The 27,811-nt window shown below is 45.9% G+C and overlaps 1 protein-coding gene across 6 annotated transcripts in view; it reads left to right on the top strand.

The window, feature by feature from the left end:
- Window positions 1-22,964: 22,964 nt before the first annotated feature.
- The window catches only part of fgfr2 (fibroblast growth factor receptor 2), a 39,169-nt gene continuing 34,322 nt past the window's right edge, over window positions 22,965-27,811 (top strand). For all 6 annotated transcript variants that reach the window (XM_041947447.1, XM_041947446.1, XM_041947443.1 and 3 more), the window contains exons 1-2: window positions 22,965-23,067; window positions 25,314-25,569. In XM_041947447.1, coding sequence (XP_041803381.1) covers window positions 25,389-25,569 — 181 coding nt within the window. In that variant the 5' untranslated portion in view covers window positions 22,965-23,067; window positions 25,314-25,388. The remainder of the gene's footprint in view (window positions 23,068-25,313; window positions 25,570-27,811) is intronic.

Genomic DNA, 27,811 nt, shown 5'->3' with positions numbered 1-27,811 from the left:
TTGGGCCCCACCTAAACCCAGTGTAATCCTGCATCAAACCCACATGGGCAATTGGCATGGGGCCAACATGGAACCCAGAGACAAATCCATACAACCCATATTTCAGCCCATGTAGGACCCATATCGAACTTAAATCTGGGGACGATGTGGGTCTTGCGTATGCTGCTCCTAAAACCAAATGTAAATTGGATTAAATCCATGTGGGCAGATGAGACTGGGCCATTATGGAACCAGTGGACAGTCCCATTTTAAGGCCCATTTACTACCCACATGAGCCCCAAACACAAATGTTAGCTGGGATATATAGAGCAGTTAAAGCTAGCCCCACCTCTGCCAGCTACCACAGTGAAAGATACACTGATGCATCACTTTTAACAGTTTATTAATGTCATACTTTATACTACTGTGGGGGCCAGAGTACTTTGACTTTTTTTGCTTACATTTTTCTGATAATACTTCTGTACTTTTACTGAGGAAGAATTTTACAAGTAGGACCTTTACTTATAAAGTAGTAGTAAAACAGAGTATTGTTACGCTGTAGTATTGGTACTTTTACTGAAGCAAAGGATGTGAACAGTAGAACTGTACTGTCATTAATCATCAATTCATCGTGTGGCTGTAAAGGTGAACCAGGGTGCACAGGCATGAGAACAGAGCCCGTCTGGTCTGAAAGTGCCGCTGTGTAGGCATGGAGACCCAGAAAATGACTGCAGGAAGATAAATGTTGTCATTATTTAAAGCCGTCTCTCTCTGTCTGTGCCTCTCTCCTCTCTCTCCCGACAGATCTTTACAACATTAATGTCTCTCTTGTCGCTCTCCTTCCTCCGTCTTTTCTCCTGCTCCTCTGGCGCAGGCCTGTGCATCTCTTTCTCTCCGAGGCAGTCATACATATTCCCACTGGCATTAGAATACTAATGTGTCAGTGTGAATAGAGTAAAGCTTTCGGGCGGCGGTGGGAGTCAACCCACCTCTCAATATGTGTGCTGTCTCTTGTGAGGAGGCTAAATCTTCTTTCGCTTGCTCTCTCCCTGCTGCTTCTTTAGCCTCGATTAGCTAGTTCCACTGTGGAAACTTCTCTCTCCCTGTCTGCCGTCCTCTCTGCTTTCTGTTGGATGTGGGAAATGTATTTTCCAGAGGTTTAAAACAGGTAGAGGTGAGAGTCGCAACCAACACCAACCCCCTCCTGAACTTCCCTCCCTCCCATGCTCGGCCCATGAAGGGCAGCGCAGCCAATATTTGCAGAGCTCTAAATCTTCGCCCGTTGAATGCTGCTGTTGTTGTGGAGGGGAGTGCCTGGCATCGTTACAGCAACCTGCTGGGTCTGAGGGGGAGCTGGCCCGTGGAGGAGAACAGAAAAATGTCTGTATAATTAAGATTATAAAAACGCTGATATTTATGGTCTACACAACTCCAGCGGGGTGAGAGGAGTCGTAGCAGCGAAGCTGAATCCTTCTGACACTGTTTTTCCTCACCGTGTCGTTAATGGTGTTTTTCTTGACGGGGGTGTCGCAGTAAACAGTACAGGGTGTCGTTTTTTTCGTACACCTCACACTCAGGGATTTCCATGCATTTGCTGTGGAAATAATATAATAATAACTATAATAATTTTCACTGTAAGAGGAACAAGGCTGCATTTCTCAAGGATATTCACTCTTGTTGGGTTTAGTTTGTCTTCACAGGACACACCTCATCTTCAGCATCTTGCTCACACCTCCTTCCATGCTCCAAATGCAGCTGGCCCTCAAATCTAACCAATAAACAGTACAATCTTTACTCCTAATGGCCTATAATCTCTTACTAAGCCACTTTTTCCACTGGTAACAATTGTTTTTATGATTAGGTTTCAACCAAGTGCTTACAATGTAGGTTCTTAATTGTCAGTGGCTGAAAGGGTTTTGTTACACCGTATCACTAGAAATGATACAGAGTATGTGGATTTATGTCCTCACAGCATGGCTGACCCATACACTAATATTTTCATAAAATTATATTGACGTGAACCGCCTATAAAGCCATAAAGCTGTATAAATCACTTGCAAATCATCTGCAGAACTGTATGTTCCACCCCAAAAGTGTTGTACAGCTGCGTGGCATCACCTCGCCCTTTTTCTCCCCCAGTTAGAGAGTCCTCCACGCATGAGCAGCCATTCCTGATTAGCCACACATTTGAGAAATGTCAGAAATGTTTCATGCGCCTTGTCTCAGCTCAACTGGTGCAGTCAGAAGTCCATACAGGACTGATAAAGGCTATGAGGGTCCAGAGGGGAGGCGCTGCATGCCATGGGGCCACTGTTTTATGAAGGATGAACCCTCGGCCAGCTTCTCCTACCCTTGATGTAACCACGAATCATGATCAGATGACAGCACTGAGATCAACCCATCACTCAGGACCAGACCACCTGAACTCCAGTTGCCCGACAGCCCATGAGACCGTTAATCCATTTGCAGAAACACTTAACTGAACAAATATTTTTATTTCTGGCAAAAAGTGGGCACAGGCCGTCAAACTGCCTGGCTCGGGACAACAGCGGGAGAGGGCGCGGCTGCTGGTGGAGTTGCCATGTGTGGATGGATGAGGGAAGGGGGACAGATGGGGTAGTGGAGCACAATGCGTTTCTCAAATGGAGTCTGGAAAAGACTTCAGCTGGAGAAAAGGTGGAACAGCATTTTTCATGGACTGCATGTACGGTTTGATGACCGTTATTATGGTGTTATTTAGTGTAAGTGGTGGTGCGGTCATAGCTGCCAAAGTTAGGATGTAAATGCTCTGCAAAGGGAGTCGGACCCCACCATTGTCAGTAGATTTTACCAACATTTTAAGTTCCTACAAAACAAATACAGTAAATAATTTTGCAGATCTGAGAGGACGCTGGAGAATGATGTGAAACTATGCAAGTCTATTTAAAACGTCAAGTGCTGTGAGTTCAGGTAACAGCCAACACTTCAATATAAACCACAGTTGTATTAAATACTTGGGTTGATGTGGTTTGCTTGGACAACACGCAGAGAGAGAAATCATGTCTGGGTTTTGACTTTGCGGTCGCTACATGGCGCCCGTAAATCGAACCAAATAAGGACCGTGGCCAGAAATCATGCTCGCTCCAAAAGCCAGAGCCTCCGAGCCTTACGGAGATAGAAGGAGAGATTCACTGATCCCAGAAATCCCCCGTGGCATGCAGCCTGGCCTGCTCTCATCCAGCCACTGTGGCCGCTGGATCGGGTCCCATCGGTGGCTCGCGGAGCTGATCAGTCTCACAGAACACAAACTGCTCCACACCGCTGGGGTTGCTGAATGTGCGTGAGTGTGCAGGCTTAAAGTGCTCTCTGCAGGTTTATTGCTGACTTTGCTGATGCATGATCGGGGATTCGCTGACCATTCCTTCATACCGGCACTCATCCGAGTCAAAATACGGCTACATTAAATAGAAATATTTCACCGCTCTTTTCTTTGGCATTTTCCAACCGACTTCATCCACGTTCAACTCTAGGTCACTGCTAAACAAAGGCAGCATGGACCAAAAGTCTCTCTCAGCAGTGATTCAAAAGGCGTTTGCTCAGGTCAGCATATGAGGTCGCAACGAAGAAAGTTGTTGGCAGAGGGGATTTCTCAGAAAATATCCCCTCCACTGGTTAGCAAGCCACAAATCCCTGCTTTGGCCGGAGCACTTTGCTGAATGTGCAAGAAAAAATAGGGGGTAGCAGATGAGAAAAAGGGAAGAAAACAGTGGGCCGCTGTACAAATGAAAGGCAGATTCTGTATATATGATTTTTGTGTCACGAATGAAAAAAAGGAAAAAGATGAAAAATGGAGAGAAATAAACATCATCGGGCTGGCTGGGCCTCTTGTTTCATTTGGCGAATTGAGGCTCAGTACCATTACAGCCCAGTCATTATCCAGGAATCCAGAGTTAGGGAAAAGAAAACCAGGCCTTTCCTTCCTCTTTTTCTCCTCTCTTCGTCTCTTCCACTCACTTTCTCTCACCCTCAACATCCCACACTTCTCTTTGCTCTCTCTGCTTCTCATTGTCTCCTTTCCTTGCTGTCTCTCTCTGAATTGTTCCCTCTACCGTCTGTTCCCTCGAGAGTATTTTCGAGGCAGTTCTAATTCGCTTACACAAGCCCCTAAAAGACCCCAACATGCTGCATGGAGGGGCTAATACAGCCGGTTAGAATGAATTCTACTGTTGGTGTGAGTTTGGACTGAGAACGTTTCTGAAGTGCACCGCGCTGAAAAAGCACTAGATAATTTTGGGTTTGTATTTACGAGGCACTCAGGCAGTCAGTACTGTAATATGAAGAATAATATAACAAAAACCTGATCTGCAGTGCTGCGGGAAAGGAAGTGTTTTGCGCTCTGGTCACATTATTAGTATTATTCTTCATGAAATGGCTTCCTATCTGGTGGGAATGAGGAGCCTCAGAGTGGGCCCATGTCGGTCTGTGGCCTCTGGGTTTTACTGTTCAGTAAACAGAGCGGGGAAGAAGATGGTCTCCGCCACACATGTAGGGAAACCAAGAAACTTCAGCGCTTGAATCAAAAACGTCTGTGCAGGAAAGCTCTCAAAGGCTGGTGCCAGCTTCACCGCAAAGGATACAGCAGCTAGAAGTGAGGAGAGGAGCCTCGGGATGGGTGCACGGGCGAACTGTTAGGGCTGCAGCTGAGAAGTGAATGAAGGAAAACAGATCTTTTGTCCTCTACTTGGAAAAAAAAAGGACGAAATGCAGCAGAATGCAAATCAGATGAGAGATGTTGTGTTTTAAATGTTTAATGCACTGTTTTTTTCTTGACACCAATAGTAACAGTGATAATAGTAATTGGTGTCATTGGATAGACAGACAGATGGAGTGAGATACACAGAGACAAAGACAGGAACAGTCATGCGTGACCTGCATTATCCCCAGTCACCACACTGGAACCAGGTTTTCTTCTCTGTGGAAATTACCATCACACACCAGACACTGAAACTCGCTCTCATTCACAGGGAGAGACATATTCATTACCTTTTTAAGATAACACCCCATGCGGTTCTTCCAAAATACATTTTTCTTGCCGTGGTTTTTCCACTGCATTAACCTGAGTGTGTGTGTGTGTGTGTGTGTGTGTCCGAGGCTGCCCCTTCAGATTATCTCATCTTCTGACAGAAAGCCTCCTCTCTCCCTCCCATAAGTTTCCTCGTAATTCTCCTTCGCTTCTTTAAAGCAGCTGGCTTTCGACAGGGTGAGCTGAGTTCCTGGCCTGCTGAGGTGACTTTCCATCACATTGATGTGTGTCTGGAGACAGGAAAGGCCTCTGCTGGCTGGGATACCCACCCCCAGCTCTCAGAGCAGGGTGAGATATGGGGTCGCGGTCAAGTACCTGCATGAGCGTAGGCTACAAACCTGGACAGATGGAGAGATAGAGAACATTTCTAGTAACTGTATCCTCTTGGGAGCGAGGTACGATTTAAATATCAGCAGTCGCACAGTTCTAAATAAAACAGCGGACACACTTTTCCCTGGACCTGGAAATTATAATCGTGTAACCTAACCATAACATACACAAAAAATGTTAATTTCCAGAAAATATTGGCATTGTACAGTGAAGCTGTGAATGTGTCTTGGAACTGCGTGCTGCAGCTGTCACATGGTTGTTGCCTTTACAGGAAACATTTCCAGTCCAATCAGACTACACACAGCATTCAGAGCAACACTTTTTATTGTGTGCTTGACAACAGTGAAGAGCATTTTACAGTCTTGTGATTAGATTATTTGTAGAAAACCAACTAATATCCCCAGTTAAATGAACAATTTATATGAGAAACACTTGAATTACAGGGAATACAGCAGCATTTACACAGCATCATCAATACAGTGATCTCGATTAACAAACTCCAATATCAGATAGACAAAGTAATTTCTTTCTCTTTGGTCTGTTCAAGTATCAGTTGGTTCTGTTTGTGCCCAGCTAAAACCCAAAATGTATCAAATATTCCATAATGAAAGCTGTAGCATTGATTTATTAGGCCCTCCTTTCCCAGTGCCCATGTCTACAAAGTCTCTAACACAGTTTTTCTGTTGTAAATTTCTCCAACATGGCGCTGGGATACTCCTGATGATATCACTTGGCTTGCTTACTGAGACTGACCAAACCCTCCCCAGAGCCACAGAAGACATCACACAGTTTTTTTTTTCATGTGCTGATTAAAATGATGTTTATGTGTAAAATTAAGAGCTTAAAGTTTCCATTTCAAGTTTCATTTTCAGGATGTCTTACACAGTGTAGAACCAAGTTGCGTGAAAAGGTTCCATGCATAGCACAGCTCTATCCCCCACCTCCCTCTTTCATAACAGCTCTTGCTGATGCTGTGAAGTTGTAGACACCCAGAGGCTGGCCTGGATACATGGAATCTAAGTAAGTTAAAGGGCTGAGAAGTGGCCTTCAGACAAAGATGTTCCTGTTTAAAAATGTAGATAGGAAAGGAAAGACAAATCTGGATCTTTAAATTAAGTAAATAGCTCAATTACTGAACTGACGTCGCAGCAAATCACCAAAATCCTCCTGAAGAAATTGGTCAACTGTACACGCTCCCTGGTGCAATCTTCAATCTCCCCCTTGAGTCATTACTGATAATGAGAGCACTTTTTCTTCCAACTTGTTCTGCTTAATAGGAACTGAAAGTATAAAAACACATCCAAGCCTCACACTCAGCAGCCAAGTTGCTACCAAACGCTAAATATCCTGTGATGCTGCAGGACACGGGGCTGTGCTCCTCGCCTCCTGCCAGGAGCACCTGTGTCACTGTGCCAGAGGGAGGGTGGCATCAGTGTCACTCTCTTCACACCGCCCGCCATCCCTTGTGGGCGGATTTAACATGGTGCATTCTTCCTTTTTAAGGGTCCGGAGGGCCAGAGGAAGAAACAGAAAGGGACCCTGTTCATGACTGGACGAGGTGGAGTCACTGGGCGCCGTGCCCGCGCCCGGTCCTCCCCTCGTCCCCCACTAGTGGACCGACAAGTGGTGAGAGTATGGGGCTGGAGCTTTTGTCATATTAATGAGTGGCAGACCAGGCCGAATGATTTTTAATGTGTGTGGGGTTTTATTTTGTGGTGGTGGTCGGGGGTGGATGTAGTTGGAGTGGGCGTGAGCGTCAGGGTGCGGGGGTGACTGGGCTTGTCAGTCAGAGGGGCTGACAGACAGGCGGGCTGTGGGAACGGGTGACAGAGGCCATCCGGGGCCTCCATGGGCTAACATGGGGGCCTTTTATGGGTTTATCAAACCGCTGACCCCCCATCACCCCGTGCACAGGAAGCGCTCGGGCAGATGAATGGAGAGATCATGTCAATGAGGAGGATGGGGCCCGCGACAAGAGGCAGGGCGGGGGGAGTCATGTGGAGGGAGGAAGATGAGCAAAGGGGAATTGTGGGTGAACTTGGACATTCAGAGAGGATAAACCACACCCCCCATCCATCCCATGTTAGCCTCCAAAACATAGAAATTCATCCACTGAACAAATCAACAGCTTCAAGGAAGGTTTGACTCGTCAGTTGACTTTGTAGCCTGTTCTCTTTTTTCTAGGCTTATCGACAGCGTTACTGTTCAAGTACACTCGAGTATGTGCACAGTAACACAACGCTCTGCCCTCACTCTGACTGGCTTCAGGTCAGATCTCTGTTCTGTGTGTTGCCTGTTCATGCATTCAGTTCACAGTTCAGCACTGTTTGCAAGATGAATAACTTGGCAGCAGGCAACTATTTGTGACAGTTACCGAGTCGTGACTGTTTTCTGTGGTTTTCTTAATGAACGGTGTACCACGGCTGAGCTGAGCGGAGCTCCGCTGCCCAAAGCCACTGATTTGGTCAGTAACCATGGTGATTCAGTACAGCTTTTGCAAAATGGCAGGATGCCAGAGGCCAGTTAATAAACAAACATTAATGATATTTATCAGATAAAATGAACAATGATAACAAAATGGCTTGCTCTTTTTGGTTAGTTCCCAAGTTACACGAAGTGAAGCAGCAGTTATTTCCGTGGCAGAATGAGACGACCTCGGCGTCGCCATCTTCGCTTTTCTCACGCTGAAACCAGGCAGGAACGCTGCGCTGAAGCAGGCATGTTTTGATTCCTGATGGCGCCTGACATTAGGAACTTTGCCACAAATTAAACACAGGGGTTTACATGTGTTTAACTCGTCTATTTTGTTCTTTTTGGACAGAGCCGGGCGAGCTGTCTCCTCCATGTTTCCCGGTCGCTGTGCTACGCTAAGAAAAACAGCCACCGGCGGCGGCTTCATATATACCACACAGACATGAAATTACCAACTCAAACTACTCATTTAGATTAAATGCCACAAATGAATCCTCATGTGTGCAAACGTTCCTCCTCACGGGACCATCAGGTCGCCTCGGTGCCGCAGTCGGACGCTGGGCTTGAGGTTCACTGTGTGAGCAGATTCTGATCCGCTTGAAACAGCCTTTTGTTGTTTCTCTCCCTCTACCCAGCAGCTACAGCACAGTATTGGTAAACAGATCATGTAGCATTGCAGCAGTGAAGCGAGCAGTCGCAGACAGATCTGTCGATGATAGAGAGGGATTGCAAAAGTTAGTGGTGGGGGGGGGTTGACAAGAGAATAAGAGCTTTTTCAAGAGTCTCAGAAAAGTATGTGGTGTTTGTGGTCGGATTTAAGAGGAATGATGATGTTACATTTAATGCTGAGTGTCAAGTGCGCAGCCTTTACTTGTCAGATTAAAACATTTGCAATATGGGGGCAAAGATCTTATCTGTATTTATGGGTCATCCCTCCACAGATCTATACATTGTAAATCTACAATTTACATAACACCCTTCTTTTTATCAACCTTCCATGTGGGAGTTACGCAAAACATATTTCACCCTGAGACAGATATGTGGAAGAATAATATAAGAAGTCCCTGTAGAGCTGAACATCAATCTCCCTTTCAGAGCCTGCAGAGCTGAATACATTTATATGAAGCTGACCTGTGACCTCTATAACTGGGTTTAAGGGCAGTGAAAGTGAGCCGCCCTGGTTGCCTGTGTGTGTGTGTGTGGGTGTGAGTTTGTCTGGCTAGCTTTGGTCCATGCTGGGCTGTCTGGATTTAAGGCCAGGGCCCCTGTACTCTGCGTCTGCGTGTCTGGGTTCGTGAGTCCTCCTCGATCCAGGCCGGGTTTATTTATGACCTGAGCCGGGCCCGATCCAACAGCCAGAGGCGGGGAGGAGAGGAGAGGAGGCGATGGAGCGCCACATCACCCCGGCGCATTCCTACGCACACAAGACCTGACTTGACACACATTCGCATAAAAAAAACACACACACACAGACACACTACAGATAAGGAGATGGAAATATCTCCCATGATCTCATATCAGAAAGTGCGAGTGCTAGGCTGTAGACTGAGCCACTTTCCCTCCCCGCTATTTGTTCTCACCCCTGACTCTCTCTGTCTCGTTGTCATGTGATCAGTGTAGGCATCTGTTTCAGGGTCACGGCTCTCTGTTCCAGGCCCAGGATTTACCTTAAATAACTGGCGGCTGTTGTTTGAATGCTGTTTTTAAAACGATTCCTCACAACATCTGATTCTGCAACAGGAATATCACTTAAGGGTCTTTTCACGTCCCCAAACACCACGTAAAGACTTTTTACCAGCTGGATCGTTTCAATCACGCACACGCTGCTACCGTTTTCTGCCTCAGAGTTGACGTTTGAGGTGTTCCCATGGAGCATTTGAGCCTCACCGCTTTCTGTCATGAGAGCAAATGATGCACAGATTTTCAGTTTGGATTTGAGAGGATGTAGCTCAAAAGCTGTGGATCCACATGAAGACCCTCACTGCTCTTATGCATTCTTTACTTCTTCCCTCCATGCCACCTTTTCATCCCCCCACACGTAAAAGCTCGGCTCTATCTTACATCACTGCTCAGCCATCTCTGTGTCAGTGAACTTTTAAATACAAAACGGTTTGTATGTGGTTGGACATAGAGACAGGGGCACCGAACATCGCTGCCCACTTTCTGTGGTGGACATGTACAAGAGAAGGGATGGGCGTGTGAGTGCTTCACTACACTTGTTTTTTTTTTTTTCAAATTCACTCTTCCTTTTTTGTGGTTAAATGCCGCGGAAAATTGGACGGCCTGGCAAAGCAGAGGTGGATGTTTTCCCCGTCCCAGAGTGCGGATGGAGCACATTCCAGGGGAAAGCTGTGTAAATCCCTCCATTGATTTGGTGCGAAACCCTCCTGACCTCTGGAATACATTAGCAGATTAGCCGTGGAGGCCGTGTGCACACAGCTCTCTTAGCTCAGCCGCGGGCCTATTCAGACTCCACACAAGCAGCAGTCTGCCCGTGCATGGGCCCCCAAACACAGAGCCCGGATACCAGGGGCAGATGGGCCCACACCCGCTCTTATACTCTCAAATCCTAAGTACATGCATACTGTTTGCTTCATATATGCGTGCCATGCTGTTGGCATAATTTTAAGTAGTTTAATAACTTCAAATACTCCTTAACCTTCATCTTCTAGTGTCAGACCCCCTCCTTTCATATTTCATACAGTAAAGACAGCCAGGTTGTAAACAGCCAGCTCAATACTGCCTCAACTGTCTGTCTCTGATCCACTTCATATGAGTATGGATCTCAAAAGTGGATCTTTAGGCTAAAATACAGTAAGATGGAGGTGCATCATCTTTTGTGTGTTTTGTGTTGCTGCAGTGTGCACTGTGTGTGTGTGTGTGTGTGTGTGTGTGTGTGTGTGTGTGTGTGTGTGTGTGTGATGGGAGGTCTCTGTTGTGTTTTGGGGCTGTCTTTGGCAGAGCCTCATAGCCTACAATAAGGAATGGGGTCAGTTCTACATCCCATCCAGCTTGAAACACCACAGGTTATGGGTTTCTATTTTGGAAGTTGGGACCTACAGAGTGTAGGAAGGCAGGTGAAAAGGAAGGTGGGAAATGACCAAATTACAAAATCGTGTTCAGTGGTTGAACAGTTTATTGGCATTCCTCACTTGCCAGAGGCTGTGTGTGAATCTGGTCACCAGCTTCTCCATTGTACTGCAACCTTTAGACATGTGCTTTTCATAACATTGTAAGCTCAAATAAGAGCTAACAGAGTGTTAATGGATCAAGCAAGTGGTCATTGACCTGGTATTGTGCATCTGTGTGTTTGGATGCGTGCGTCGTGTTTGGGGTGAGGGGTGGTGCTCTGGGTCAGGGGGGAACAGGCATCATGGTCACAGGCCACAGGGCCCACCAAGACCCCTGTGCCCCCCTCAGAGGGGACACATGGCCTGACGGCCCCCGACAGACCCCCACACCATAGGCAGACAGTTCGCCACCAGCCAAGCAGCCTGACGCCCAGATGGCGGCAGCTCGCTCGGTGTCCGTCTTCTAGCGTGAGGCAGAAGAAATTAGATCAACTCATCTGTCATTGGTGCGTTTTCACTGGAGAGTGAGTGATCCACTGACATCTGGGAATAATACATACATGGCTTATTCTACTCTAGTCGAACCCACCATCCCATACTTACATACACTGTTCTGCACTGTACTCTACCATGCAATCTCTTCAGTATGAGCAGAAATGTTGAGCAGCGTGCACGCTCTGCTGTCAGCTGTGCACACTGTGGACACGTACAAACTGGCACGCAGACTTAACTGAAGTACATATCCACTGTTCCACGTAACAATAGCAATAACCACAAAGCTAAACATCCTCTGTGTTTAATATCACTGTGGGCAGCTGACAGTCACTGCTGACCACAGAAAAATGCTGCAGACGAGACAACTTGCTTGTGTGCGTCTCTGTGGTGTTGCAGCGGAGTAAACAAGTTCCCTGTCAGGACTGGCTGAGGGCCGCGCTGCTCCAGTACAGAGGACATCCAATCAAATACATATGGCACGCATGCCGCCACCACCACATACACAACTGATTTCAGAGCACAATTTTCAGAGGAGGACGTTTACCGCTGAATGAGTTATCACTACTAAACATCATTCGGCGCATAAACATATTGTCATTCACAAGACCGTCTTTACAAATCATGGCGCCGTAGCAACTCGTTTCTCTTAGAACAAGTGAAAAGGACTAAATCATGTTGTGAGAACGTGCTTGAATCAAGGAAGAATAGCCTAACAGGAATAAAGAAAAACACATTTGATTCAATTAAAATGTTGAATTACTGCAGTCGACAAAATATTTATTTCACATTTATGATATTTGTTTAAACAAGAGGACCCTTGAGTAAATAACGGAGTTAAAATTTTTGTTCAAATAGATGCAGCATGTTCTGCAAGCTCTCATATTCACTGAGTGGGCTTGAGGAAACTGTACAGATACGGGTTGGATGAACAAAAACACGTTGCACACCTTGTAAATATTTGGTCAGCTCCTAATATTCTGTGGGAACGTCCTTTTCAAGTGATGGAAAGGTGAAGGACTTTCTCCAGCTGCTCTGTTTGTCATGCCGTGTGTGAGTGAATTCCTTCTCTCCCCCTGAAAGAGTTTCCCGCCCTCCGGCTCTCTGCACCCTGGTTAATGTTTACACAGTGATTGATTTGGCTCTTCTGAGTAATGCAGGATAAACAACAAGTGATCAGTACCATTAGCACATCAAGCCTCAGAAGCGGCTGCGCTCAGCGAGGGAACAATTTGGCTCCTCGGCTGGAAAGCAAAACAGAGAGCCCGAAGGTGCCGTGTTTTCACGCCATCTTTGATTTACGCCTCGGCTTCGGCCGAGCCTCGGGTCATGTTCCTTTTCCTCTTTCTCTCCCTCTTTTCTCCTAGCCTTGCCCCCTCCCTCCTATTTCCATTTCATTCCTATTTCTCCACTTATTGGTATTCTTCCCTTTGCTCCGATTTCCCTCCATTTCCCTCCCTGGCTTTTTTTTGGTCTACTTTTTAAGTACTTAAGGTCTCTCAGGGAAAGAAAATGCTCTTCACACTCGTACAAAACCTTGAACTAAGCACTGCATTTGAGAAGGGGTGTGAAACAGAAACTGCCCCCTTCTCTCTCCACCTCTGTCTTTTTTCTATGCTTTGGGGTCAGAGGTCACCAGCCTACTATTTCTCAACCTCTGACAGCACCATATTGATTGCCAGCCTCATTGTGGCCTTTTGGAATAACAAACCATATAGTAAAATATTAATTGTGGTCATTCTGTTGCAGCGGCGCAGCAGGACGTCATCGTGTGGAAGGAAATATCAAAATGGCTTTTGAACGAATATGACAGATAGTGAGTTCATATACATGACAATACCTGTCCCTCCCCTTTGGCCCTTTCCTTCTAGTCTTTCTGCCCTCTTTCTCTTCTCTCTGTCCCCTTCGAAATTTCCCCATCTGCCCCCTCTCTTCCTCCAACTCCCCCCTCCCTCCTCAGTTTTCTGTGAGGGTAGAGTGTAGCATGGCCAGTTGTTTGTTGTCACTGTGAATTACAGTGACATACCAAAGGAGTGACAGCTCGTGCTGGGTAGCACAGGCGAGGGAGAGAGAGAGGCCGGGGCGTCAGCGGGTGTGGGGGAGCTTTCTCCTGCAACTTTACCCAAGCTTGGCTGTGCAGCCGCGGGAAGAGACAGGGGAGTGGCGCTCAGCGTGAACATCAGGATTCTCAGGGATCAGTTTACAAGGTGTGTCTCCTTGACTTTCACTGTTACAGTAATTACAAGCTGAGGTTTTCCCACACTGCTGCACTGCACTGGTTGTACATTTAATTACAGCAAACACTCTGATTCCACAGGATGATGGATTATTTGTGGCTTTTCCAGGCTCACAAGGCATATCATCTTGTTACAAGAATACATCCTTTCTGTTACACCTTGTGTATATTGACAGTTTACGTTATCAACTGTATGGAGTCAACACACATGCTTAATGTATAACCATGTATGTGTATGTGTTATTAAAGTGACTAAAACCCAGACTAAATTAGCACTTTCTAATGAGCCATACTTTATACACAGTGTGTTCTCCATTTAAAAGGTTTATAAAATGAAACTAATGGTTTTATTGGTGATTAATAAATACTTTGATAATGGTTTGCATGTCAGTAATAAGCATTAATAAGTTGTGAAGAACCTATTTGGCTGGTGTAAGGCCTCCTCCTGCACAACTAGCTCTATAAAGGTGCATTTAACCACTAAACTTTCTGCAGTTTCATTTATTAACAAATGAACTGCAGACTTGATGATTATTAGAAAGTGAGGTAGTCAATAAAGTACAGTGAACAAGGTCTGCAGTTGTAGGCTATAACTTATAAATGAAGATCATATAAATTACTCGCCGCTTCAGTTATAACTAAAGACAAATGAAATTCTGATATACAACAGCTAAAAGTTTTTTTTTTCAACCTCACAACCCAAATGGCTTAGTCCTAAACTATAAGGCATTCATAAATGATTTATCAACCATCAATAAATCCATTATTTCCAACTTGGAAACCCCCTTGTAAGCATACCTCATTAGAAAGTCGCACAAACCAAACTAAACTAATCTAAACTAAGCCAGAACAGACCATAATGATTAAATTACATCTCAGCTCACAGATGTCCGTCTTTGCTGCTCTAACCACAGTATGCTTTTCAGCACAAACCACATTTACAGTTCCATCATTCTTTGCTCAAATGCTGCTCTGCTGGAACAGTTCGGCTCGTTGGCCACGTCCCGTTTTTCCAGAGTGATTTGATCATGATTGATGGAATATGCACTAACGGGGCACCCAAACTGCTAAGTGCTTTGAGAGGAAGCGTGGCGCTCGGCCTGATTAATTTATTTGGATGGCGCAGTTTTTCACTGACAATGAGCGCAGTATACATTAGTCGCCGCATGTATGACATACATGTCTGTTTACATGAAGAAAGAATTGTAAAGACTTTTCCTGGCAGCTGCCCAAGGTTGGTGTAGGCATAATCTTTTCTATAAATGAATTAGTCAATAGGTCTTTTGTCTTGAGGTGTATGCAGCTCTGCAGAGGAGTCTATCCAGGTGCCTTCATAAGTTATTTTATAGGCCCAGTTGGAGTTTTTAATCTGCCCTGCTTTGCACAGCTCAGGGTTTCTGCCATCGCCATGGGCAAGAGGGCGGGAGGAATAGAAACTGGTTGATGCTGAGAGATGGGTTTTTCAGGGGATGCCATTGCTCAACAGCGTGATTAGGCCTTGCAAGTGCAGAACAGCGTTGTAGACAACAATGTAAATCTGTCAGTCTGTGCTCCGGAGGTGGGCATGCTGCAACCTGAAGCCTTGAGTCAAGCCAGCTTGCTCGCAGACGCCCCTCCATGACTGAGTACAGGAAACCATGTAAACAGTGGGGGAAAACGGTATACAAATGCACACGGAGAAAAAACAGCGGAAGTCTGAGCCTGTACTTTTTTATCTTGTGTTTTGAGAGTTGTGGTGCCGTCATGTGGGTTATTTGACAGGATGCAGGGCGTAGAGATGTTTAATAAGACATATATCTATGTCACTTTCCTTCTCTTCCTCTATCTATCTCTCTGGATGGAGTGCAGAAGCAGCTTGAAGGGGTCAAAGGTCAGGGCCCTGGCGAGGGGGTGACTTCTCAGGAGACCGCTCAGCTCAAATTAGGCCTCAGATTGGCGTTCACGGTCAAAATAGTTAACCTCAGCTCACCTCATCGTCCCTTAAGAAAACATATGCTTTGACTCAATGCCTCTGTCGCGTTTTAACAAACTCTGTCAACCTCGCAAGGGCAAACATGCTTCGCCACGAAAGACCACTGACACATGTCCAAGCATCTCCTGGATAAACAGTCACTTTCAAATACCCACATTAGTGGAACGAGTCACGCCAGAGGACTTGTTTTCAGAATAATTAGGACCTCTGCAAAGGCTGCAGTTGTTAGATGTAACTAACAGGACCAAATAAAACATGTTGGAGCAATATTGTTTACTGCTCCCATAACTTCTTATTTCTTGTGCTCCTGCCACTGGACAGAGAAGTAAGTGGGGACACAGAGAAACAATAAACAGAGTTAAATGTGGGAGCGGGGAATGGAAAACAGCACCAAGCCAAGGTCAAGTCTGTAACTGCCATTCTACCGAGTGATTTAGGTGCTGTGGCCAGAGCCTTGTCCAATGGCAGCTCCGCAGTGTGAGTTAGGGTGAGATGGTAGAGGTGTTGAGAGCCTTGGCGGTAATGACTTGCTGATGACATCAGGACATAGAGCAGAGTCTTTTCTCTGCCCGGGGGTCAAAGGTCAGACAGCCCATTCACTGACCTTGTGATTTATTTCCTGGGCCTCCCTCAATCTATAAGCACAATGAAAGCTATGCGTATGCTGGGAATGCATGACTCTCTCTGAGGTGGGCACTCCAGATAGACCCTGAATACTCCGGGTTTGATCCTCAGCCCTCTTTAGTCCTTACTTTATCACAGTGTGTGACAATGAGTGATTTCTAAAGATCAGCCAGATGACAGGAGCTGCTCATCTTCAAATGACATAAAGGCTCACAGAAGGAAACACCTGCTTTCAAAATGCAGTGAAAGTCTTTCGGACGCCCCGCTGCCTTTAAAGAGAGTCCAAGAGCACATTCTCAAAGATAGCATCAGTTCTCTTCATGGCAGCGGATAGTGCTGCTGGTAAGAGCAGTGGATTACATGTACTACAAAGCTCGCATCCTGTGAGTCGTCACTCAGAGCTGCAGTTCGGCTCTGTGCACCACATAATGTTTAACCTGACTTCCTGCTGCCCTGGCCAGAGGAGCTGCAGGGATCACTGCAGTCAGCGCTAATGTCTAACACCCTCTGACAACAGGGAAGCAGGGACAGGTTGCAAATGTGATACATTTAAGTGCATGATCCAATATAACACTAAGCATTCAAGCCATATTTGTCATGCAGTAAAACCAGGTGTGGAAGTGTGACCTGAATTATAAAGGAATACTTCAAGATTTTGGGAAATATGCTTCTTCACGCAGCCCCTGGTAAAATGATTGATTTTAGTTAACGAGCTTTAGAGACGCTAGTAGACAGGATAGCTGTTTACCTCTGTTTCCAGTCTCTATGCTAAGCAAGCTAACTGGTTGCTGGCTGTGGCTCATACAAATATAAGAGAAGCATCAATCTTTTCATCCAACTCTGAAAAATGACTTTTGCTTTAATACACACTTCATAACAAAAATCGGACTTTCTTGCTCTTACAGGGGTGAAAAATAATCATAATAAGCAAAAAAAAAAAAAAAAAAAAAAAAAAAAAGTACAAAAAGTACAGCCTTGCTTGGTCTGGTGTGACCAGTAGTTTATAGTCACATGCGACCATCATATTTGCTGCCCGGCAAGTTGCATACTGTGGGTTCATTGATGAAAAATGAAATGAAAACATTTTCACCACTCAACACAAGGACTAACTTCTGTCCAAACTCTTTCATACTGATAGTAACATCGACCGTTGAGTCACTCTGAACTAATCCCTCTCTGGCTTTGCAATGACGTATGTCTTACAACTCATACTCAGGATGTGCAGGTTTACTGAAGAGGAATAGTGAGCGGTTGTAGTTAACTCTTAAAGGACTGTAATCTTGAGGAGAAAACCAAACATCAACAGTGTCAGCACAGGCTGAAGTCCTGACTTGCAAAGCATGAGTCATACCCAGAATGACTGAAGTGACCTGTTCTCTGAACCAAATGAGCTGTGTAATGTGTTTGTATGTATGTGTGTGTGTGTGTGTGCACAATGCTTATGTGCTGTGTGAGCATGAATGATGGAAAACAGAGAGAAAAGGAGGGTGAAATAAGAAGAGAGACATGGACAAAGAAAGAAATCCTTGTCACTGTTAAAACGCCAGGAAAAAGCTCTATTCATTCTTTATTTTATATAGAGGTATAAAGTTGTCAGTTCCACTCAGCGTTTCTCTGTGTTTCTCCCTGGAAAAAGTCCTGCGTTATTTTTATTAGGCGCAGCGGTGCCAGTCAGGTGGGAGGGAAAGCAGACATTTTGATTGGGAGTTGTGCTGCAACACAGCAGCGCGCCCCATGTTTCTGCTTCGTGTGCTGCCGTTCGCTGTTTCTCGTCGCAGCTCGGGGGAGGTGAAGCTCCACGACACCCCGGTCTGAAGCTGGAAGCATCAGCTTCGCTTTCAGCTGAGCCGCGCTGCGAGCTCGATCTGCAGGCATCCCAGCTATTTCAAACACTCCGGAGTACCGAGGTGGAGACATGTGAGGAATCTGGATGATTGACCCTCCACTCCCCCTCCATCCACTCCCACTATCCCTGCTCTCTGTTACCTGCTGAGGGGGAGGAGAGGACAGCGGAGGCCTGGGTGTCCGGACGAGGTTATTGCGGCGTATCTGTGACAGTGAGGAGGAAGGCCCGCTGACTTCAGGGGCATTGCCTCCTGAGCTAAAAGCAGAGGGACGGCACTGTGTGAGATGGCTCATGCCTGGCGGAGTGGGAGGGTCTGGCAGTAAGTGCAGGCCTCCTGGATGGAGGAGATGTCCAGAGTGCCCACACGATGAGAACAAGAGGTTTCTCTCAGAATGCTTTGCCGTTTTCAAACACATTACCGCAGCTACCGATTCCCGCCCCTCTCTCCCACCGAACACCTGAACTTTCCGTCAGGGTCCTCTTACATTGCCACATGGCTGCATAGAAGCTGCAGTATATGGTTCAAATTAGACCTGAGGCTTGTTCCTGCTTCTTACTTCTCTCCCCCCCTGTCCCCCACCACACACGCAGCTCCACGCATTTGTTTCATATTTTGCACAGGATGTGACTCACCCACGTTTGTTGTTTTAATTATACAGTGTCAGTGATATATTGAGAGAAAAAGGAGCGGTGTCTCGAGGATTTGGCATCGTGAAGTTATAATAACATATCACTGCCATTCATGATTAACAGCAGCACCCTCAAGGAAGCAGAAAAAATTATCTTCCAGGGGAGAACAAGACTGTTTTGTGCTCCGATTCTCGACAGTGAATATCTCCGTTCGGCTCGCGTAGCATTCAGAGAGACAGAGGGAGGGATTTCGCCGTACTGGCCCAGATCACTGTAAGAGTGGATTGTCTATGTGCCACTGCAGTAAAAAAGCACCGTATAATGGTTGATTGACTCCAACAGAGGCGTTCACCACAACCATTGCCTATGTTATCACAAATATAGCACTATTGGGATTTGAGATGTGTTGTGATGACATAGAAATAGACCCGTCTCATGAAGTGCAGCAGAAAAGTGAGGAACGCCTTCATAACAGCAGCGTAGGATAAAAAAGGCTGAGCTTGCTAAGAGGAGAAGTCAGGGGATCTCTGCAGATTCATCCTCTGGGCACCACAAACGAAGTTTCACAGCAATTCACTGCTGAAATGGCCATCCTCTGCATACATGCTCTGGAGGCTCAGTTCGCCACATCACTCCTTTATAAGTTGTATACTGAAGTGCGATTGGCCTCTACACAAGTTGTGATGTCACAAAGTCATGTCAGTATGTACATGTTTTGAAGGTGAGCACAGAGAAACGTTCCCTCTTCAGCAGATGAAACTCGTTCTACACAGCGACGGTCAAACAGTGAAGTAACAATCAGAAAAACGCATTTCGGAGCATAGGGGGACTTTAATGTGAACCAATTAGCCGGGCCTTGGACAAAGGAAAGCAACGTCTAGTTGTTGATTAGCTCACTTCAACAGCATCTGAAATTTGCATAGCAGCAGGAGTCGTGCTTAATGACTGGTGAGTGGCTCAGCTTCAAACATCACTCACAGCTTCAGTCGTCACAGCGGTAAGAGGTTATTGCAGAACCTCCCCAATACCCCTCATGACAATTTCTGTCTACAATGACAAGGAATCAATATGTTCATCTACGATGCTGATGGCAAGCTATTAGCTTGTCACTTTCTTTTCCTCTCACTCTGTTCCCTAATTCCTAACACTGTGGCTGTCGGCGCAGGAGGGATTAAGGGAGAAAGACGCCTGAAGAAAAGAGTGGAGATGAAGAGGGACAATGACAGGTTGACGGATACCACAGCGCAAGGGCATTGAGTCCATCTAGTTCTCCGTCAAAGGCCTATGAGGCTCTGCTTGATGAGGCTTCTTTCAAATGTGAGATGCCTGAGCAGCAGAAAATAAATTGGCGATTGTAAATAGACTTATGCAGTGGGAGGAAAGAGACACACAGAGAGGGAGAAACAGTGGGGGGTATTTTGTGCCACTCTTGAAAAATGAGTCAAACGCTCCTTCCTCACCTCTCGCTCCCTCTTTATTTCTGGCCAACCTGTCAGCTCCACTGTTATCTGATGGCTTTACTGGTGGAGGCAGAGATGGGAGAGGAGAGAAAAGCAGATGCAGACCTCTCCATTCACGGGCCAAACCTTTACCTCAGGAAAAAAAAAAAACCTTGTTAGTGCCTCTTTTCAAGCTGAATGGAAGAGTTTTCCCTCTCTTGTTCAAGAAAGAGGGCTTCAGCAGTGGAAGTGAGACAAAAATAAAAAGTCTGTGGAGATTAGAGTCTTCCACCCTCCCCTGCGTCTCTTTCAGAGCACTTGAACGCCTGAACCAATGCAGGAGACAGCTCAAGGCAGCGGGGGACGAGCTGCAGGGGGCCAGCCTTCAGTCTCCCTCTGCAGCTCTGGACAGATCTGTTCACTGGTGGAAAAGTTATGAACTTCAGTTACTCCTGCAACAATGCAGCACATCATAGAAAAAACTAACCTCAGCTCTCTTCTCTGCTCTTTGCTTTCACGGGTTCACTCTGTTATTACAGCCAGTCGACCGTGCAATGCCGGCTGCTTATAAAGTGTTTGTGATGTGATATTTAACGAGTATTTACCATTGGGCTCGTTGTGTAAGCAGTAGTGGAAGACGTTCCACACTTATGTAACAATGCCATGTTGTACAAATTCTCTGCTGCAAGCCAAAGTCCTACATTCAAAACTTTAGTCAACAGCACGAAAGATAAACAGCAAACTTTCAAATTAAAAGTATTCATGCAGACAGAAGCACCACTTTCAATTTTATATGCCACCTTATGATTGTATTATAATATTATACCACTATTACTGATGCATTAGCCTGTAAAAGCAGCATTTAAAGGGTGTGACTGGTCAAGGTGGAGCTAATTTTTACTGCTAACCTACTTTTGGCCACTTTAATCAATTTCGATAAGTCATAGCTGCTACTACATGATCACTCATGCTGTGTATAAATGAACTTGCTGAGGACCTGTAACCTGTTAAAGTGAACTAGCATCAAACTGAAACACTCAAATACAGCACAAGTAGCTCCAAATTTTACTTAAGCACAGTGCTTAAAGTCACTCTCTGTCCAAATGTGTACTGTACATTCCCTATAACGCAGAGGCATTATTCCACATTAAATTCAAATGATAAAGATTGTGTTGTTGGCAGTTTAATCACATTGCGCCCCAAAAACCCTACCGACAAATCAGCTAGTTAATCTCTGTCATACTTTATTACAGATATGCTGCTTCTGCGTTCATTATAGAATATATACACCCAGTTGTTGCATTTTTATGCATTTCCATGTGCACATATTCTGCTGAGAAAGCCAGGTTTCACTCAGCAGCTGCACTTCTTGGAAAGGTGGGTGGCAGATGACATTATAGCTGAGTGGTTGGTGGGCTTGCTGAAGTGTCCTGACTCGCTGTAATGGCGCCCCACAAGCCGACTGACTGTGATTGTATTGGCTGACATCTCAACCCTCCGTGCAACACCTCAGTGGTGGAAAGTAATTAAGTATTTACTCAAGTACTTGTACTTGTACTAAGTATTTGTACTTGATTTGAGTACTTCCATTTTATTCCACTGGCTACATGGCAGGAAAAGTATTATTAAAAGTACATGTTATGCAATACAGCCACATTCAGATGCTTATATCTATGCATGTTTTAATCTTGTTGTATCACTACTGATGTGATTTAACGATTTAACTACTTTGTTGAGAAGTCTGTTTTATAATAGTGAATAGTGAATTTCTCCATTGTGAGATCAATAAAGCCTGATCTAATCTAATCTAGTCTGATCTAATGTTTCCTATTTTATAAGATCATATGTTTTCTATGCAAAAAAATTAAGTTCAGTTTTCTTTCATGAAATCGATCAGATCTCATTCTCTTATTTCTGGTTTTATTTTCAAAAAGCGTTCTGAACACTTCTTACAACACTGCAGCACCTAAATAAACTGATAACACTGTGTGGATGCTTCGTGCGTCTCTGCGTGTGTGCGCAGTGCGCGCCTTCTCCCGCAGATGTCAAGCCTTGGCCACTGAGGGGCGTTGTTACGGCGGTCTGACAGCTCCGGAGCCGAGCAGGGGCCCTCGCACTGGAGCCGGTCCTGAGTAAGTTGAGCGCAGGCAGGCAGGCAGGCAGGCAGCGCTGCAGCTTGATGGGCGGAGGAAGGCAGGGCCCAAAGGCACTGCGGCCAGGAAGCGGCTCGAATTACACTGGGGGTGCTTGGGGTGGGGGGGGGGGATGACACCCACTGGAGTGAAGGAGGAGGGCAGTGTGTGGAGACGTAAGGAGGAGAAAAAAGCTAGTAAACCTGACAAAGCGTCTGAGAAACAGTGCGAGGACTGTCGGCGGAAGAAGAGAAAGAGACGCGAAAGACGCTCTTTTCACCGGGGGAACGCGCACTGATGGATTTTATGCCATTTTGCATCGGACAGCTGTCCTCTTGTACCTTTTAAACCCCGTTCCACCTCCTCAGTAGCCGCAAACTTTCTGTTTAGCTGACAAGTGCGCTGCTCGGGAACACTGGGCATGTTTTGCGCCCTGGAAGAAACTTGGTGACGGGGAGGAAAGTTTCGGGGGGACGGCGTCGGTTTTCCGAGCTCATCTGTGGAGGATAACGCGTGTAAACTCGGATTTCCTCGCATGGCATTGGACTACGCTGCCAGTCGGGTTTGGAATATATCCTCTGATCTGAGTTGATGCCGGCTGATTGTGGAATAGTAAACTGACGAAAGGCAGCGCCTCGCAGATTTTTTTTTTTTTTTTTTTTTTTTTTTTTTTGGTGCATTGTGGAGTTGGAGACATTCCTCCCTCTGGATTCAGCTCATGCTCTCTCCTCCCTTGTCTGTGCATGCCAAAACAGAGATCTCCACGATTTTATTCCTCCCTGGTAAGTGTTTTCTGTTTGCGTCCAACGCTTCCACAGAATCTCATCTGTCAGGGTTTCGGGCTGTCACGACAAACAGGCTACGTGATAGTGGAAATGCTTTGCGCTTCTGTCTCTGGTGCGTGCTGGGATTTTTTTTCCTCACCGCTGCAGGATGAAAATTTGAATTATTTGACTGCTTACAGTCGGATTTACAGAGTTTTATAACCAAAAAATCCCTTTAGAGACTTTAAGAAGTCTGTAAAAAATGCAAAGTTCTCCATGAAGTTTGTTATTTGAGATTTTCTTAAATTGTCACCCAACAAAATAATTCAATGAGCGTTATTTCTGCTGTTTCCCTTCATTCATTGGAGTTAATTCAGTAAAATCTACCCTTGTGTATCTTCGAAGGTGAGGAGCTGCACAGCACCTTGCACCATTACTCCAGGGCCCATTAACAAGTGTCCCTGGTTATTTATTACTTTGCTTCGTTTTTCTACATTGCATTTATGGTGCCAATTATCCCGTGACCGCAGTTGTTTTTTCACTGCTTGGTGCCGGAGCCCTAAATCACCGAGCAGCTCCAAATGAGCCCCCATTGTGGAAAAGCCAACTGATTTGAATTTCAATGGGAATTCAATCAGTGCCAAGAAATTTCATTCAGAGCCCGGTTTAAATGAAGGCTGCGGTCATGTATGGAGCGAAGTCCCTCATGTGTCCAAATGTCATGTCGTCGCTCTCATGCTGAAAGAACTGTTTTTAATGGGGATCACATTACATCGACTCGTTAAACGTTTTCTCTGCTTAGCGTTGTGTGCTTTTAGATTTTGGTTTTAATCTGTACCCGTTTTCTTGGTCCGCTTTCAGTTCTGCAAGCCTGGTCACATTTGGTAGCTGCAGAATAATCCAGCATTTTTGTTTTTATTGTGCTTTATACATTACACACATTTATATGATGTATAACGACTGGCCTTCTCTGCGCAAGTCTGAGCTCTCCGTCCTGCTCAAGTTTTTAGACAGCGGTAAGCCCGATGTGTGATTGGTGCAATGACTGGTTTACAATTCATTAATAAGTCACACGTCTGAGCTGAAACTATGCGGAATTACTGGTCTTAATTGCAGGAATCAAACCGGCGCATTTCTCCCACAAAGTCAGGATGTTATGATAAATTCATGGATTCACCCCCGACTGCCTGTGCGCGTCCACCGCGCAGCCCCTTAGGGGTGGACGAAAGACCAAATCAGGTTGCAGGTTTTCAGGTCGGCTCTCTAAAAGTCAAACTACATGTGTCTTTGCGGGTGAAACCAATCGATACGTCCAGCTGGAGCAGAAAGAGCGCAGGGAAGCGTGACTTCACCAAACCTCCAGAGACACTTCAGCACGGTTGAACCGCAGATGTCTGGCTGAACAGATTGCTGTGTGTGTGTGTGTGTGTGTGTGTGTGTGTGTGTGTGTGTGTGTGTGAGAGAGATTCTCAATATTGCAATATTGCATTTCAATTAAAGCCTCACGGGTTTCATAATCAAGTCACGGAGCTGCAATAAGAGCCCCTTACGAATACAATTAACACATATGCAGCGGCGCGGGCAACAGGTTTTGCGCATCTGTTGCGCACGGGAATAAAAGATGAACGAATCTTGTGCCAGGGATATTTTCAAAACATATTATGACACATAAATGAAGAGTCGTTTTTTCATGTTTATATAAATCATTAGAAGCAGATTGGTAAAGTGATCCAGGAGTTTATGTCTGAGATTAAACATTTCTCCCACATCACATTTATGTGAAACGATCTCTTAATAAACTCACAGAAAGTCTGATCTTTGAGCTGTATTGCATTTGTGTGACACAGGCAGTCATTAAACTAATTAGACTGTGAATACTAAGACATACAGAGATGCAGTGTCTCTTAATTGGTTTCTGTAAAACGCATTTCAAGGCGTATAATTACAGATGAGAGGCAGAGGTAGATGCAGTGTGCTGGTGCCTCACAGCTTCGGTATGTCTGTGGCAAGGCTTGTTTGACAGCATTTTGAAACACTGTGCCTCTGCCGCTTTCTCTCGCCTCAGTTTTCTGTCTCACTTGGTCAAAAATCAGGCGAGAGGTAAAATGGTGCAGTGAGAAGTTCTTTGAAATGAGAGTAATTATTCTGCACTAAGTGATTTTCTTTTTTTCTCTCTCTCTGTCCACACTTCTGTCTGCCTCTTCAATCCTCTCTCCGCCACCACCTTCCCTTCCTCCTCCTCCTCTCTCTCATTCTCCTCTCAGCCCAGGTGATTGGGTGAATTCCACTGAGTGACAGGTCGACCCAGCAGCAGTTGATGGTTGGGCGGACCCCCTCAGATGGGATCAGTGTCCAGGGGGAGGTGGAGAAGGGGGGTATGGGGAGCGCTGGCCCCCACTAACGGGATGGCCTCGTGGGCCTGGCTGCTGGCCGCCGTCCTGCTGTCCCTGCTGACCGTCAGCGTGGCCCGGCCGCCCCTCACCGCCACCAAGGAGGAGGAGGCCACTCTGGAACCTGAAGGTAAGCAGCAGGGGTCTGGAAGGCCTGGGAGGTGGAGCAGGGCGAAAAGCCATTTGTTTGGTTTGTTTTTAGAGAGCAGGTGTAGGTCTGTCAAGTTTGTCTCCCCCCCTTAAATCCCACTCAGAGTTTTGCTTAACTTTTGCATCCCTCCTTAGAATTCTTGTCTTTATCGAACATAAAACGTCAAATGATAAAATCCCACGATGGGCCTCCAGCAAAATGAGGAGTGTTTAGATTTCTGCTGTTCTGCTTGAGGATTGAACAGAAAATGAATTTTCAGATCTGAGGTTTCACTGTTTCCACTGTTGCTTGTACACTTTGAAACTTCTTGCAGCCCTTCTGTTTAAACTGCACTAAAAATCCGATAAGTAGAACGAATGGAGTGCTTGTAAAAGTTTGGGAGGTCTACAATAACAGAAGGGAAACGACTAACCTCAGCATGGCGAGCCTCTTGTTTTCCTCACCGTGAGGTGTGCGATTCACACTGTTTTGTTTTATTTGTCCTGCTGATGCCTGTGGTAGTTCAGGGTACACCTGAGTGTTGAAGACAGGTTTTGTGACCCTGTTGTGGGAGGACGAGGGAGAGCTGTGAATCAGGGTGGGACAGTGTTTATACTGGCATTTCTCTCATGCCCTGGAAAGAAGCACAAAGCGGGAGGGACAGGGAGAAATTAGGCTAAAGAGTGTTTTTTTTGCTTTGAGTGGCAACTGCCTGCGTTTGTGCATTAAAAATATTTTAAAGCCATATTTTTGTTGGCAAAACACAAACTTTTGAGAAACCTTTTGTGAAAGGCAGTTCTCTGTGGTGCAGACAGCTTTTTTTTCTCTTTTCTTTTGAGGCTTCTCCATTTTCTGTCTCCAGTCTGGTCAGAGACTAGCTAATTAGAGTTGTTGTGATGGATGGTAACTCGCATACCAAAGCCTTTTGTTCCCGGGCTTTAATCAGCATGCTAATTGTAAGTTAGGCCAACAACAGAGCGTCACTTTTTTAAGCCAATTCGCCCCAATCTCTCTCTCCACGCACACACACACACACATACACACACACACACACACACACATATACTCTGTACCTTGTGTTGCCCTTTGCCCTAGAGGTCAGGTATCATTCTAAGCTGCCTCGATGAGAGGCTTCTGAGCTCTCCTCTCCTGTCGTTGCTTCTGTTGTTGTGTCGCAGACGCTTTGGCTCCAGGCCGCTGGGTTCAGAGCCCCACATGGCCCCGGACACTCTGCTACATGGCCACAGAGAGGACAGAGGGAGGGAGACAGGGAGAGTTTTCCAGAGTTACACAATCCTCCAGGAAAGGTCTAAGAGGATTTGTGCATATTTGACTTCTCCTTTAGATGGAGAGATTACAGAGCGCTGGGCAGCAGTGAAGTCATGTGACTGAAGATTAAGTGGCTAGACCTGGGAGGAGGGGTCACATGATGAGGGATCAATGGGGCACAGAGAACCTGGCCTGCTATCTGCTATCTGATCCCGAATCATTTTCCGTGCCGCACATGGCAAACGGAGATGCTCCTGACGGCCTGCACTGGTGTCACCTGTAGGGCACACATAGATGTTAGTGAGACATCTTGGCTGGCCCCGCCTTCTCTGTCCTAATAACACCCCCCTGTTGGGATGTTTAGGATTTCCACCAACCCCTCCGCCCTTCTCTGCCCCGCAGCCTCGGTCACACCGCTGCCTGTGTGTGTGGGAGCTGTAATTGCTGTAGATTCATCAGATTGCATATCAATGTTGTCTCCATAGAGCCCACGCCTGCACCCCTGGTGGCCCTGCTAGTTTGTTTACCTGTGGCTGCTGTAACAGTAGAAGTAGAGTGAACGCGCTGGTTAAGGTCTCCACAACAGGCCTATTGTTGTCCCTGTTGCCACTTCAGTATCTATGTGAGTGTTTACCTTGTCCAGGCACTCTCCGTTTGCACAGTGATTAAAATACTCTGACTGAGCTGAATAACAAAGGTACCAAACACAGAAAGAGTGTTTGTGTGTGTGTCTTTAACATTGGTATTCTGTGCTCTGTGGTCTGTCCAGGCCCCTCTTTGCATATAATGTGGAATAAGTGTGGCACCAGGCACACTGGAACACAGGCGGACTGTGAGCGCAGCAGACAAAAGTCAGCTCATGGTTTGGCTGTACTTTCAAGCACTCGCTGCCAAGGTCTGTTCTTCAAAAAAATGCTCTGATCAGCATGGAGGCAAACACTTCAAAACAGTTGAGTGGTTAAATAAATAAAGG

This window comes from Chelmon rostratus, chromosome 11 (genome assembly GCF_017976325.1).
Source record: "Chelmon rostratus isolate fCheRos1 chromosome 11, fCheRos1.pri, whole genome shotgun sequence".
Classification (NCBI taxonomy): Eukaryota; Metazoa; Chordata; class Actinopteri; order Chaetodontiformes; family Chaetodontidae; genus Chelmon; species Chelmon rostratus.
Note: the sequence above shows the minus strand (reverse complement) of the source record. Positions and strands in the feature narration are given on the sequence as shown.